The sequence below is a fragment of the Zootoca vivipara genome, chromosome 10 (assembly GCF_965207765.1).
Source record: "Zootoca vivipara chromosome 10, rZooViv2.hap1.1, whole genome shotgun sequence".
Taxonomy (NCBI): Eukaryota; Metazoa; Chordata; class Lepidosauria; order Squamata; family Lacertidae; genus Zootoca; species Zootoca vivipara.
This window is the reverse complement of record NC_142593.1, coordinates 35120361-35134931: the sequence shown is the minus strand read 5'-3', so window position 1 is coordinate 35134931 and position 14571 is coordinate 35120361. Positions and strand designations below refer to the sequence as shown.

The following is a 14571-nucleotide window of genomic DNA, read 5'->3' as shown; positions in this document are numbered from 1 at the left end:
TGTGGAGAGAAAGATGGAGATTTTTTTTATCATATGTGATGGGAATGTGATAATGTAAAAGTATTTTGGGAATTGGTCTACAATGAACTAAAAAAGATGTTTAGATATACCTTCCCCCAAAAAACTGAGGCTTTTTTTGCTGGGTGTGATGGGAGAAGAAATTGCAAAGATAGACCAAAGACTATTTATGTACGCCACAACAGCGACAATAACTTTATTAGCCCAAAGATGGAAATTGCAGGAATTACCAATGATTGAGGAGTGGCAGACGAAGATGATGGACTATCTGGAACTGGCCAAACTGACAGGCAGGATCCAGAACCAAGACGACCAAAAGTTTCAAAGAGATTGGAGTAAATTTATTGGGTAAATAGTTATTTATGAATAACTATTGTAAAAATGTGAGGACACTAGTGGGATTGATATAAATTCTGCCAGGAAAAAATGATATAAAGCTCTGAAGTAGAGGATATAAAGTGCGACACAAAGATTTGAAAATTAAAAACCAGTTGAAGGGATGGAGGGAGGTCACGAGCTCAGTAGAGCAAATAATTTATTTGTTTTGTTATTGGTATGCTGAAATATTGTGTTAAAAAAGAAATTAAGAAAAATTATATTAAAAAAAGAAAAGAAAGAAAAAGAAACAAGGTTCTACAGGTTGAATGGGTTTCTCCCTCTTCCCCACCTTCCACCATATGTAATATTGTTTATACGTACATGAGTGAAGCCAGTGCCCTGCTGTGGAATGCTTGTTCTAGCTGAAGATCACTGAAAAATAATCGTACATATATGTATGCATAAATATTATTTTAGCTAGATTAAAAATCAGATGATTAATGATCTGATGTTAAATTGATTAAATGTAGCCTTGGTACACTAAAGATTAATACATTTAATTTAAATGTGCATATTGCAAAAATCTTGACGTAGGTAGCTTTTTTGACACTCTGAGACAAATTGTACAATTAGTCAATTAGAAAAACTTAGATTTAAACAAATAAAAAATTCTACTCAGTTTTAAAAACTGCTTACCACCTTCTGCCTTACCTATGCTCCTCAATGCTCTATTTTCTGCACAGAACTAAGCATATCACAGAGCAATCTAATTACTATCAGTGGAAAATTTGACTGGATCAGGATCAAAAGGGGTCGAGGTACATTTGCAGTCAAATGTACTCCAAAAAAGTTGTACAAATAGAATATCTGTTGGAAGGTATTCAGAGTGGCACCATTTGCAAGTAACAAAACCATTCTACCTTCGCTGAAAACTTCCTTCTGTGCATAAATAATTGAAATGAAGCATATTCCATAATGTAAAGTACACAGTAAGCGGGTCTAACTGACCCCTCTGTTCTTTAAATCTAGAACATTTTTTTGTGCAATTAACATTGTGTACATTATGTAACAACAAATCTTACAGACCTTGCAAACATAGCTTAATGCTACTCAAGCAGTCTGTGCACATTTTTGTTGCAATTTCCTTTTGTTCTGTGACTGCAGAGATGACACTTGATCCCTTTCCTGTTAGCAATGGCAAGTTGTACCAGTTCTGTGACTGCCTCTCTTGATATCCTAGATAAGTTGGTTGTGTTTCTAGACTCAACCAAAATCTACTGCAAACCTAGGTCTACTAGGGAGAGATGTCTGGGGATGTTTACTATAACAATGAAATAAATGGTCTCTGGTTTGGAATTCTGGTCTGAAATTGCTGCATCATTATGAATGGATGGAGAATCACTGTCCTTTTCTTTGGTACATATCTTATAAATTTAAAATATTTAGAATCTAAAAATACTGCTGTTAACACTTATTGCTTTGTAGATAAGGAACTCTGGGGAAAGGAGTAGGATTTCTGGTTTGTGTGTTTTCATTATGTGAAAGACGGGGGGGGGGGGAATTAGCTAATGCTCTGGTGATATACAGCCGATTGCATATGTTAGTTATGAGCACACAAAGTTGGCTTGTACTATACAGTACTGCAAAATTGGTCCATCTGTTCCAGTATCATCTACTATGACCAGCGGTAATTTTTCAAGGTCTTGGGCAGAGGATCTTTCTTGAACCTACTACATGAGTTCACTTTTAACTGGAGATACCAAGAATTGAAACTTAGACTTTATACATACAAAGAATACCAGTGAGCTCATCGCCATTCCTTCCTTTCTGTTTCCCTCTGTAGATTTTAATGTTATCAAATTCTGTTTTCCCCCACATGTTGCTTTATTTCCTTACGGGAAATAATCACCTGAAAGCAATATGCATTCTAATCCTTGCATTTTAGGTATGCATAGAATGTAATATTGATTCCGTGCATATATATTTTTTACCCATGCAAGAACTTGATAGTCTGTATTTACTAACTATTAATTTTTCCTATGTAATAGGTCAGTGTTCCAGCCTTTGTGCCAACAAGAACTCATGAACTCTTGCACCGAATGAGTGGGAAAGGATTAGCAGCTCATTATCACTTCTCAAGACAGCCATGCATTTACAATGATCAGATGGTATCTGTCCAAGTGACGTTGGCTAACACCACTGACCAGAAGATAGAAAATATCCACTTAGGCGAAAAAAAGCTTCCTACTGGCATGAAAGTGCATGTGTTTAACCCAATAGGTAATTGTTCTATGATTTTGAAACTCTGCAATATATTTTTCTAGCCTCTGTAGCATCTTAACTCTTTAAGACTTAGATGCATTAAAAAACAAACAAACCTTGAACCTTTGATTCCAGGAGCAGGTAGATCTTTTAACTGTCAACTGTATTCTGTGGTTCAATTAGGTGAACCTTCATAGTTATTTAATGACTTGCAATCCGGTGCATAGTAATGTCCACAGTCCTATTAATATCTGTGGTACTTCTTTGATTGGCCTGCAGATAGGTGGTGGGGAAGGTTTTCATTTTTCAGTCTAAACATATATTCCATATTCTCAGTCCAAAGTCCTGAAACAGGGTAGCATCTCAATTAAATAGCAGGAATAGAGCAATGTTAAGATTTTTAAATGCAATTTAATTAATTGCAAAAACTAAAAAAGTGTGTAAAATGTATTGATACATATATTAATAACATTGGAATATTAATATTGCTAGTGAAGTTATCAATATAGGGCTGTGTTCAGTGTAGTGCTATGCAAAATGTTCTGTCAGTACAAGGATTTCTCTTTACACAACACAACACTCCCCCCAACGCCTCCTCCAAAATCTATTCTGGGGTTCCAGAAATCTCATTGCACTAGTTCAGAGGAACACATTTTTTGCCCTTGGGTGTTAATAAAGAACTTGAATATTTAATGATGCATACACATAAAATAGAAGTATTTCTGGTAATAGTACAGGAAATCACAAGGTAGGTTAATAATTGTGAAGGACAGATATAATTATTAGTCTTCACTAGGGTTGGACTAGATGACCCTTAGGATCCCTTCCAATTCTATCATTCATATTGTAGCATTTTTCATGATTTTCAGTTGGTGCTCTTGCCATGAGCAGAAGGGCTTTTGGTGTAGTGGGAAATGCCAACTCATGGGAGTGGAGAGGAATTGGGTTTCAGGAATTCTCACCAGCACTTTGAATTGGTCTTGGGATCTAATACAAAGCCAGTGCAGTAGAGCCAGAAAAGGAGCAATACACTTTCTGCACACTATTATCATAAATTTTGCTATTGCTGAGTGGTTTCAGGCAAAATCTCTGGTCCAACTATATGGTTCACAAATTGGACTCTCTGCCAATCTTAAGATTCTTGAAACAGTCCAATCAAAATTACTTAGATCCTTATTCGGCACCCCTAAGAGCACATCTAATGTAATATTAAGGCAAGAGAGGCAGGACTGCCCAGAGTTGAATTAAAAGTCTGGGAACAAGCAATATCCCTCTGGTTGAAAATTCATTATAACCCAAAGGGAATGTTATCTCACTTTCTGGCCGCAGCCCCTTACCCACCTTGGCTTACACAAATTACTAACAAGATCAAACAAATTGGCCTAAACCCAGAAGACCTCTTTAATGGAACTTTGAATAAGGCAAAAACAATTATTACTCAGAGTCTCTTCGATATTGAACTGCAAAAAGAAGATACCTTACTCCCTGAGAACTACAGGTGTCTAAAATCTTGGCCTAATTTGGCAGCTGCCCTGTATCTATCCAATATTACTTATGAATCTTATAGATGGGCCTTCTCCAGAGCTCGATTTGATGCAATGCCTTCAGCTGTGTTAACACAGCAAATTCTTGCGTGTACCAATCGATGAGCGCTTTTGCCTATGCATGTCTAATAAGGTGGTATTTGTTATTCACATTCTTTTATTTTGTGAACTCTATAGTGAAGAACGATCACGTTTCATTTTACCCCTATTATCAAAATTCACACCCTTGCAATATTATCTGGAATTCCCCCCCCCAAAAAAAAAAACATTACGAAAATTCCTTTTGGAAGCTTCTTTGAGCTCAGTGTCCTATGCTGTGGCCAGATTTTGCACCTTAGCTATTAAAAAACGTAAATCTCTTTTATTGAATAACATATTATAACAATTTGTCCTGCCCTCCAATGATTATATTGCTGATCTTTTGTTCGGAATTGTGTTGTTTTGTATTGCTGGCTCTTGCTGTAATAAAATTGACTGACTGGCTATTGCTGAGTGGCAACTGAAACTTTTGAACCATCTTCAGATAAAGCACCCCATAGAAAGCATTGTAGCAGCAAGTAAATGAGATGAAAAATGGATGATAGCATATCAATATCAAAATAACTCCCCTCTTCAAAAAGAAGGAAAGGAGAATATGTGAATTCATAGAATTGTAGAGTTGGAAGGGACCACAAGGGTCATTTAGTCTAGTCCCCTGCAATGCAGAAATCTTTTGCTCAACATGAGGCTCGAACCCAGAATTGGCTGCACATATTGCCATATTGACTGTTCATTATTCCCCACAAAGCTTATGGGGAGACTGCTTGATTAATCTGCAATCCTAATCACACTTGTGCAAGGTCTATTGAATTTAGTGAGACTTACTTCAGTGCAAGCAAATATATGAATCAGACCTAAGAAGCAGGAATGGAATAAAGCCAGTTTAATTAAAAAGCAGTGCATTCATACATACCCAGAATGTGTAGTCTATAGGTTGTAAGTGAAATGAGCATCATAGAGTAATATGACGAATAATCTTTAGTTCTGTGAAGAGCTTTCAGTGAAATATAAAGTGAAGTAAGAAATTATATTGGTAGTTAGAATCTGGATTCAGCAAAAATATAAAAAACAGAACAAGTAAGCACCATGGAAGATAAAGTGTGATTCAAGAGAATCAGGTTTAAAAGTAAAAGAACATATTTTGTGATCAAAATAATCAGTATAGTAATGTGTGTCTGTGTTTTAGCTAAACAAATTTTGGATAGCACTTTTTCTAGAATCACGTTCTGTGGTGTTTCATGTTAAAGTAATCTTACCCATTAGTTAAGATTTAAATGTTTGGGTATTTTAATGCAATAACTATAATATATTATTGCATGTAATATATTGTACTGTACACATATTCTGACATTGTAAATAAAGGCTGCTATAGTTTTCTAGTAAATTCATGGAACAAAGGTGTTCTCTTCACTGATCCTTTTAACTTCTGACAAATAAGCAAATTGTTCTTAAATCTCAAAATTAAATACAACAGTTGAATCTGGTATTTTCTGTAAGTTGGAATAATTGTTTGATAAGATTTCTTGTTCTTAACTTATTATAGCAGAGAATTTTCAAATAACAGCCTACCAAGGTTATCTCAATATCTCCAGTGTCATTTCTGACACTGATAAATATGTATCTACATGCAGCTCACTGAAGAGAACCCCAAAGGGTCAGTTAACAATCCCTGCTATCTAATTATTTTCTTCATCATTCCAATGACTAACACCTGATCAAAAGCCAAGTAAATATTTGTTATAAAATTTTGCAAAGTCAGTAAATGCTTAAGGAATAATACGTTAAAGTAAGCAGAACCTAATACAAGTTTTCAAAAGCCTTGTTGTTAGGCTGATTTATCTAACTTTTTCAATGTTTTGCTTTATATTCTATTCAATAGAATCTCTTGAACCTGGGGAATCTATGACAGTCTCAGTAGGGATTGACTTTTGTGATTCTACCCAGGCTGCCAATTTCCCGTTGTGGTAAGTTACGCTGCAGTGGCTTTTCAAAAATAGATCATTAATGTGTAGGGGAAATGAATGGAAGAAAATATAAATTTGTTTGTCCTGTTGTGCTGTTTGAATATTAACGCATTATGCTAAGGCGGGTTTTATTTAAGCCTCTGAAGGTTGATCAGTATGCTTAATACAGAGATGGAAATGTTCTATTTTTGTGTTATTATAGAAACACGAAAGAAATTTAATAAATAAAATAATTATACAGATGATACTGCTCTCCAAATAACTATATAATGCACAATTTAATTAATACATTGTTTTCTTGCTGCTACCGGTAGTATATTTAGATTGGCAACAGCGTCTTAGCTTGTCAGTATCTGGGGGCTGAAATCAGCAGCCAGTCACCTTAAAGAACCATGGTTACTGAAGAGCCCCCCACCCCAGACATCCCACCCATTTAGACAAAAGAAGTTCAGGAAGCATTTCTGCTTACCACAGAAAATGGTTTACAAAATAATGAGCACCTCCATTATATCAGACTAGTCACATGTAAAAGTATCTGCTTGGTCCCCTCTGGAAAGCTCAGTACTTAACATTTGCATGCCTATGTTTTGGTATAATTTCTAGTGTGAACAAGAAAAGGATCTCTGTACTGAGGGGGTTTCCACTGAGTACTGTGGATGAACAGGCAGCTTTATTTTATGTGTAACGAAGAAACAAGGCTTGTTATTTGACACCAGCATCACAAGCTTTAGCAATAGGTATCCCATGACTTCTCCTCATTATAATGTCCATTTAAGCTGTGTACTTTCTGTCATATTCTTGAATAGCTCCAGCTGTCCACACATGGAGTAAAGTAGGTAGGCTCCAACATGTGGGGTTGGCAGGGGAGGGGAACCTGCTTCAGAACATAGGGTCATTGGGAACAGGGGACAGATTTAGCCTTTTCCCCAATAATGTCCCGGAATTGTACCCCTTTAACATTCATTTGCACCAGTGAATGGTTACCCTTTCCCCATAAGAATGAATGAATGATGAAATGTCCTCTTTGAGGGCATAATTTAATTGAAGGCAAGACTTGCCCTTTACCCTGCCCTTGTTCACCAAGGTTTGTCCTACAGTTACAGATTGTGGTTGAGGAGAGTTTGGATGGCTCACTAAGCAAAACCATGGAGCAGTGCAGATTTGAGCTTCTCTCCAGGAACCAACATGTTTGTGCAATTCCAGCAAGCAATAGTTTGGCTTACTGTGAAGTGCAAATCAGGCCAAAGCGAAACCCAGCCCCTGCTAACAAGATCCTTATGAAAGTATGCAGAGCATATGGATGTATTGCACCAGGAGGGTCCCAGAAATCTATCCGGGTTCCTTCCACTTCCAGATGTTGTGATATGTATACTTGGTTCTTCAGTTATATATTTAAGTGTGTGAAAGAAGGGCTGCTTTCTTTTCTCCCCTGCCCCCAATCCTAAAAGCATGAATCCAAAGTAGTCTAAGGTAAACACATTCTTAAACCATTGTTTGTCTAATATTGTGGATCAGAAAATAATGTAATGAAGTTATGTTTTGTGGTAGGAGAGAGCATTTAGTTATAAGAGTTTCCCATTTGAAGCCTGAAGTAGTACAGTCCAGGCACAGATTTACCAATTTGGTAGGCCTGTGGCATCCTTCCACCTATCTCAGCTGGCTTACTTTTGTATTCAGCAGTGCCACCCACATTCTGGAGGCAGCCAGACACACCAGGTCTCCCCCTACAAGTGGATGAGTCTCCATTAGTTTGTAGACTTAAGAGTCATGTGTTTGCTTAACATTCATTATACCATTAAATTCTTTGCTGGTGTGATTCCCTGCTTAGCCTTCCATAAGATCATCAACAGTTCTTTACTGTAATTTCAGCAGGCTGGTTAACCTGATATTTGCTGGTGCTTCAACAAATAAACCATAGTCAGAGAGCAAACATATATTCCTAGCTAAGGAAATCTGGGAAGTAAACATGCTGAAGTTCATATAGATGTAATTTCACTGTTGTGTTCCACTGTTCTGTTCATACTTCCTTGCATGTGGAATTTTATGGGGTTTTTTTAAAAAAAAAATCCAGTAGTTCCTTTATCATGTTTTAGATTATTCAAAAAAAGTATTAAAATTATCTGCAGCATTTTGATGAGTGATATAATAACAGTATTCATGATCTGCTTTTGAGCATCTTTAAAGGCTGGCATGATTTGGCATTATAGTATGTTGATCTTGTATTGAATATTGCATAAAATGTTTTTAAAATGTTCATTTTTTTATAAAGTATGTGCACTTTTGAGTGCCCCTCTCTCAGCAAACTAATAGTTCAGTTCCAGACTTAAGCCACTGAAGGCTTGAGATTCTTTGCAGTGATAAATATAAGCAATGTAGCATAACACATTGATTTTATGCAGATCATCACCTTTATGTTTTGGGAGGTCTGCTGTATTAGTGATATATAAAAACTGATTACTTTCTCCAACATTACCTAGTAATTGTTTATTATTTTCCTATTAGACAAACAAGAAAGATCGATATTCCTCAACACTGGTCTATGAGTAACGTCACTGTAAATAGATTTGCCTCAGACACCAGTGGTGTATTCATTTTAATGATTTGGACAATGTGAACCCAATGACACAGCTCAAGCTAAGCACCAAGTTTAGAGTTGAAATAAGAAACCAAATAGTTGCTTTTCTACTGCTCAATTAAAGGTTTTTTTAAAAATACACAGTTAAAATGAATGAAAAATTATGTTGCTAAAAAGAGGTTGGATTTTAAACTTTTAGCTAGGTGAATATTTTAAGAAGTACCAAATAACACATATTTTTCTCCCACACTTTCTAAATGGGATGTACAAATGGGGCCAGTTCATCACCAGCAGGCGAAAGGACTCTTAAGGAGGTTGGGACTGTATCCTTAAACTTCTAGGAATACAGCCTCCAACAGCACCAACCCACCTCAGTCTCTTGGCCAGAATCAAACAACAGTCAGTGCAACGCAAAACTTACAGGGGCAAGGCACTAGTTTTCTTCCGGTCAATTGCCACTTTGTCTAGTTCCCCACATCAGAAAAGCTGGAGCTCAGATTACATCTGTTGCTTCAGACTGGGAGCTTATATAGAAACTGCAGGCCTCATCCCCTCCTGGCTCTGAGCCAGGCGGCCCTGGTTCAAGTAGGTGCTTCCATCCACTTTCTTTTCACTAGGTATTTATGCAGTGGCTCTAAAGCTTCTGCCTGGCTCACATCTCTTCTACTGCTGTGTTCCTGAGGAATGGTGGGTGGGTGGGTCCGAGAGCTAGCCAGGAACTCAGGCAGCTGGAGTGTGAGACTTCAGTCCTGAGGCACAGGTATCTTCATGGTCACTGATAGTGTGGAGAGCCAGTGGAGGGTTCTGAGATACTTTCATTGCCCAGCACTCTAGCCCCTGTGACATTCAAGACTGAAGTGCAAGTTCTTAATAAAAACATCTTCATTCCAAATCCATTATAGCAGCCATTGCATTGTGCTGCCCTTCGATGCCAGTTTCCTGTATTCTCTGTGTGATTGTCAAAGATGACAATCCACACCAATTCCCCTGAAAAATAATGTATACCCTTTTCTCTTACACTTTCTAATAGAACATAGTTTACCTATGTAAACAAAGCTTACTAATTCTATTAAAATCATTTTATATATTATTTGTTTTAAATATGTTAAGCCCGCAGAAAAATAAAAGTATGTGTGGTGTTGGCTGTGTTGTTATGAAAAGGTTCACCCCCATAAACCATTTCTGATTATAATTATTTCCCTTACATTGTTCCAAAAGGAGTACTTTGTCTTACATCAAATGTAATTGATCCTGAAGCAATGTAATCACAATTACTCACTTTCTTAATTAGCCTGCCCAAAATCAGAAAATGGAAACCGATCGGCACTGTTTAAATCAATAGCTTTGTAGTAAGGCTTGTGTGGGAAGGCAGATAGTGGTAATGGGTAGATCAATTGGTTTAGATGCCAATCATTGACTGTGATTTGCATAGCAAAATTTGCTATTCTTGTAATGTACTGGAGCAAGCGATTCAGTAAAAGCAAATTATATAAAGGAAAGATAAAAATTGGTAATAAAACATTTAGGAGTTTTAAAATAGTTCCTTATATAAATGATGCAAAACTCTAATAAAGAATTAAAAGCTCCTGGAAGAACTCCTTGGTAAGCACTATTTTTATTAAGCAAAGCTTTCCAAGAAATACATCTAATTAAAGATAGTAAAGAGAGAATCCTTAACTTGAAGATTGGACCTAACACTTATTTAGCACGCTTAGAAAGATGTTCACCTTACACATGACCAATACCACCTTTATTTTCTTGAAGTATTCCATGTTTTATTTCAGATTTACAAAACCACTGCATATTTCTCAATATGAAGGTGGTAACAATATGATTTTTGGCCTTCAGAAAGAACACACAATCCTACCTTTTTTGGCTTAGAAACAAATTGATGCTTGGTGTGGTAAAAGTGGCAGTGGCAGTGAAAACGAGCAGGGAACCAAGCGGAAGGTGGGGTGGGAGAAGTTCCTTCATCTCCATTCTGCTCTCTGGTGGCTTAAAGTGGCTTGTGCACAGTTACCAAGCAACTAGCGCGGGTGGTAGCAACCATGCTATGAGAGCTTTGTTACACACACACTTTACCTCAGGGCCCGGAGGGCGCTGGTGAAGGGCCTGCCTGGCCACTTCTAAAACTTGAGGCCATACCCCATGTCTCACAGAGGACTGGAAGGAGGAGGAAGGCACTCCAGCACCAGTGCTTTTTTCTAGAAAAAATGCACTGGTTCTGGGGCACAGTAATTTAGGGTACAGTGGTGCCTCGCTTAATGAATGCCCTGCTTAACAAAATTTCCGCTTAACGAAAGGATTTTTCGAGCGGAGGTTGCCTCGCTAGACGAATTCGTTTTATGAAAAATTTGTCTAGCGAATCGCGGTTTCCCATAGGAATACATTGAAATTCAATTAATGCGTTCCTATGGGCAAAAGAAATTTTTTCAAAAAATTCAATGCATTCCTATGGGATTCACTAGACGAATTTTTCGTTATAAGAAAAGACCCGTGGAACGAATTAAATTCGTCTAGCGAGGCACCACTGTATATAGAAGTTTTACCACTTTATCATAGTTAGAACACAGATGTACCCATTCTGTGTGCTGTGGAATGACGTAATCAGAGGTGAAACCAGAATGAACATCCTAGGTATGGATTCTGCTGAATATTTAAAATTTTGATGGCTGGTTTTTTGGTGTGGATAACGACTGGTCATTATATAAATTGTTCCTTATTTGTTTACTGATAAGACAAGTGTTTTATCTTACAAAACCATTTATTTACCTTTCTGCTTTTTTCACAGTACCAAAGATGATCAGTTCAGTATTAATATTCAACCCCCTGTTGGAGAACTACTTTTACCAGTTACTATGTCGGAAAAAGACTTTAAGAGAGAACGAGGTAGGGGGGGAATTAAAATAAGATTCATGTTCTGGGCCTTTTTGCAAATGCAGTGAAACCATATTGCTCTAAATGAGAACATCTTTTTCTGGTCTAACCCTAAGATTTCAGGGTTCTTGCCCTCCTAAGTAACACTTACTTCATATTGTACTGGTACTAAGAAACTGATTGATACTTTAAAAAAGAAAGTCATGATTAGGCCATAACCACTGTGTGAGTTTGTGGGTATTTTGCTTATCTAGGTGAATTTTTGAGTATATATGTACTGTTTTAATGGCTATTCTACCATATAGTGTATTTTTTTTTAAATTCAGGAGTCCTTGTTGTGTGAAGCAATAAATAGATCTATTTAACCAAACTATGGCTTCCTATGCGCTTGGACATTTCATATTACCGTAGTCCTAGTGATCGGAATACTGGTGTAACCTACTCAGAAAAACAATCCCAACACATTTAAATAGTTTTCTTTATATTTCCAGTCCTCTTTCTAAAGCTTTTGCTTGTATATAGCTAGTATACTTTGTCCCTACTCCGTTAAAATTCATTAAGGTGACCTACGTCTTACAGCATTATTTAGCCTTAATCTCTTCAGTTTCAAAAAAAAAAGCATGGCTTAGCTACTTGGTTGGCACCCACATTTTTGTCACACTTTAAAAAATATAGAATGGAGCAATTCTGTGTTCACCAGGAGTATGGCTGAGCTGCATAGGATGCAGCAGAAAGTCTAACCCACTGTCAGTGCAAGGCCAAAAAGCTCTGTGCCCTTCCTTAATAATGGTGGGCAGTGAGGGCCAAAATGAGTTGTATAGAAGACAATGAATGTGCATATCTGAAGCTCTGTCTCCGCCACACCCCTGCACATCCACACAGGCCACAAAGCTGCGCTAGCTCTGTTGTTGGTGTAGTTACATGGCTCTGTTCGTTAGGTGTCTCCCACCCACCCACCCACTCCCTGGCCACAGCTAGCCAGCAGGGCTTTGGATTTCAGTGTTGCTCCATCATAGACTCTGTACTTACACACAAACACATAACAGAGTTGCTCTGCCTGTCTCGTAACTCGCAAGCTTTTTGTGTGGCATCACATCAAATACATATGAAGGACTTTCCTGTACTACAAATCCTTCTTGCAAAAAGTTTTATTCGGTATTGTGTTTAAAGAAGCCAAATAGAAAAGTGCTTTTTTGGTTTATTTATAAGCTCACCTGAACAATCTCTGAACTGTTTGGGGTGGGTGGGATACCTTTAGATTCCATTGTGTATTCTCATATTGGAATTTGCATTAATCATTCCTTTCATACTGTTCTGGAAAGTTTAAAAAATCCTTGGGTATTTATTACAGCAGCCCAAAACACCTGAATATGATATATATTTAATATATACGGTATGTTTAATAAGCAGTTTTGTGTGTCTTCTTCTTTGTGTCTTTTGTCTAGAAATACTGATAGCCTTCACAACTATTTGATTTCCTTTTTTTCCGTGTAGTTGTGTCCTATGATAAAAAGTAAGGCCAGTTATTTTCTCCCTTAACTAGTTTCTAACTATTTGCTGTTCTTACTCTTTGCTGGCTAAAGCCTACTTTGCACGTGCTCAGCAAACCAAGGTGAGTGAGTGACTTGAGGTTTCGTCATATTTTGTGATCTACTTTTCTCCCCTTCTCTTAAACTGTCATCTAGGAGTGAAATTTTAAGTAAAACTGGATATTGCACTCTGTCTCTCCCTTTCTCATTCTTGTTGTATGCTTGCTTGCTTGTATCTTGATTGAGTTTTGTATGCTTAGCGGTGACTGAGAGCTCCCCCCTCCTGACTGGCCATTCAGAACCATGAGTGCATAGAAGAAGTGCACTTTGAGAATAGCTGTGGTCCTCTGTGGAGTTGTTGCCAAAATTCCTTTTTCTTCTGCCATTTTACTTCTGTGGTTGTTGATTATTTGTCTGAATAAATCTGGCAGCTGTTTGCTATGTTTAATAGAGCAGAAAGGCTACTCTGAATAAAGCTATTTGAAAATTTGTTTATATGAAGTATTTGTAAATCCATGAAGGTCTCTTGGCATTTCAGTATTGCTCTTTCTGTCTTCCTGAATTCATTCTTTGATGCAGGACTGATGCTGGCAAATTTACCGTAGGTTTAAAAGGCTTTTTCTTTAGTATCATCTTAGTTAAATGTTTCAGCCGTTTTAGAAAATTCATGATAATAGAAGTCTCAATTCTCAGCTTTATGTATTTTCTAAACAAGATTAAATAACAGTTTACAGAGTATTTTGAGGGGGAAAATTAAGAGTTACTAAATATTAACTTAATATTTAAGCCAACTGAATTTCCTCTTAATTTTCACTAGTCAAGTGAAGCATAAAATTGAGGTCAGCTTGGAAAGTTACCAAGAGCAATTGTCTCATGTCAGTCAAACTTGCAGTGTAAACCTAACCAGGTCTACTTAGAAGTAAAGCCTGTTGAGTTCATTGGGGCTTATTCTGAGGTAAGTGGGGTTAAGATTGTACCCTTAATCTCCTTCAATAGTACAGTCATAACTCTGGTTACGTTCGCTGCGGGTTGCGTACATCACGGGATATGAACGCACCGAACCCGGAAGTACTGGAACGGGTTACTTGCAGGTTCGGCGATTCGCACATGCGCAGAAACGCCAAATGACGTCACATGCATGCACAGAAACGCCAAATCGCGTTGCGAGCATGCACAGATTCGGCACTTCAGGTTGCGAATGAGGCTTCAGAATGGATCCTGTTCGCATCCAGAGGTACCACTGTATTATTATTGTCCAGAGTTTTCTTTCCTTTGTGAAATGCCGCAAACCTTCACATCTAGAAATACTTTTTTAAAAAGCGGGGGGTGGGGGTGGAATGAGGATTTTAAAAAGTAAAAATAGAGTCACTTTTTAAATATTAGGAACTAAAAGCATGCTTTGAGACTTCGATTTCTGAAAATCAATGATAAAAGGTTCCAAGAAA

General features: G+C 37.4%; 1 protein-coding gene across 1 annotated transcript in view; it reads left to right on the top strand.

Moving 5' to 3' along the window:
• The window catches only part of AP3B1 (adaptor related protein complex 3 subunit beta 1), a 141490-nt gene that overhangs the window by 106569 nt on the left and 20350 nt on the right, over nt 1–14571 (top strand). The window contains exons 23-25 of the mRNA XM_035100070.3: nt 2385–2616; nt 6061–6145; nt 11512–11609. Coding sequence (XP_034955961.3) covers nt 2385–2616; nt 6061–6145; nt 11512–11609 — 415 coding nt within the window. The remainder of the gene's footprint in view (nt 1–2384; nt 2617–6060; nt 6146–11511; nt 11610–14571) is intronic.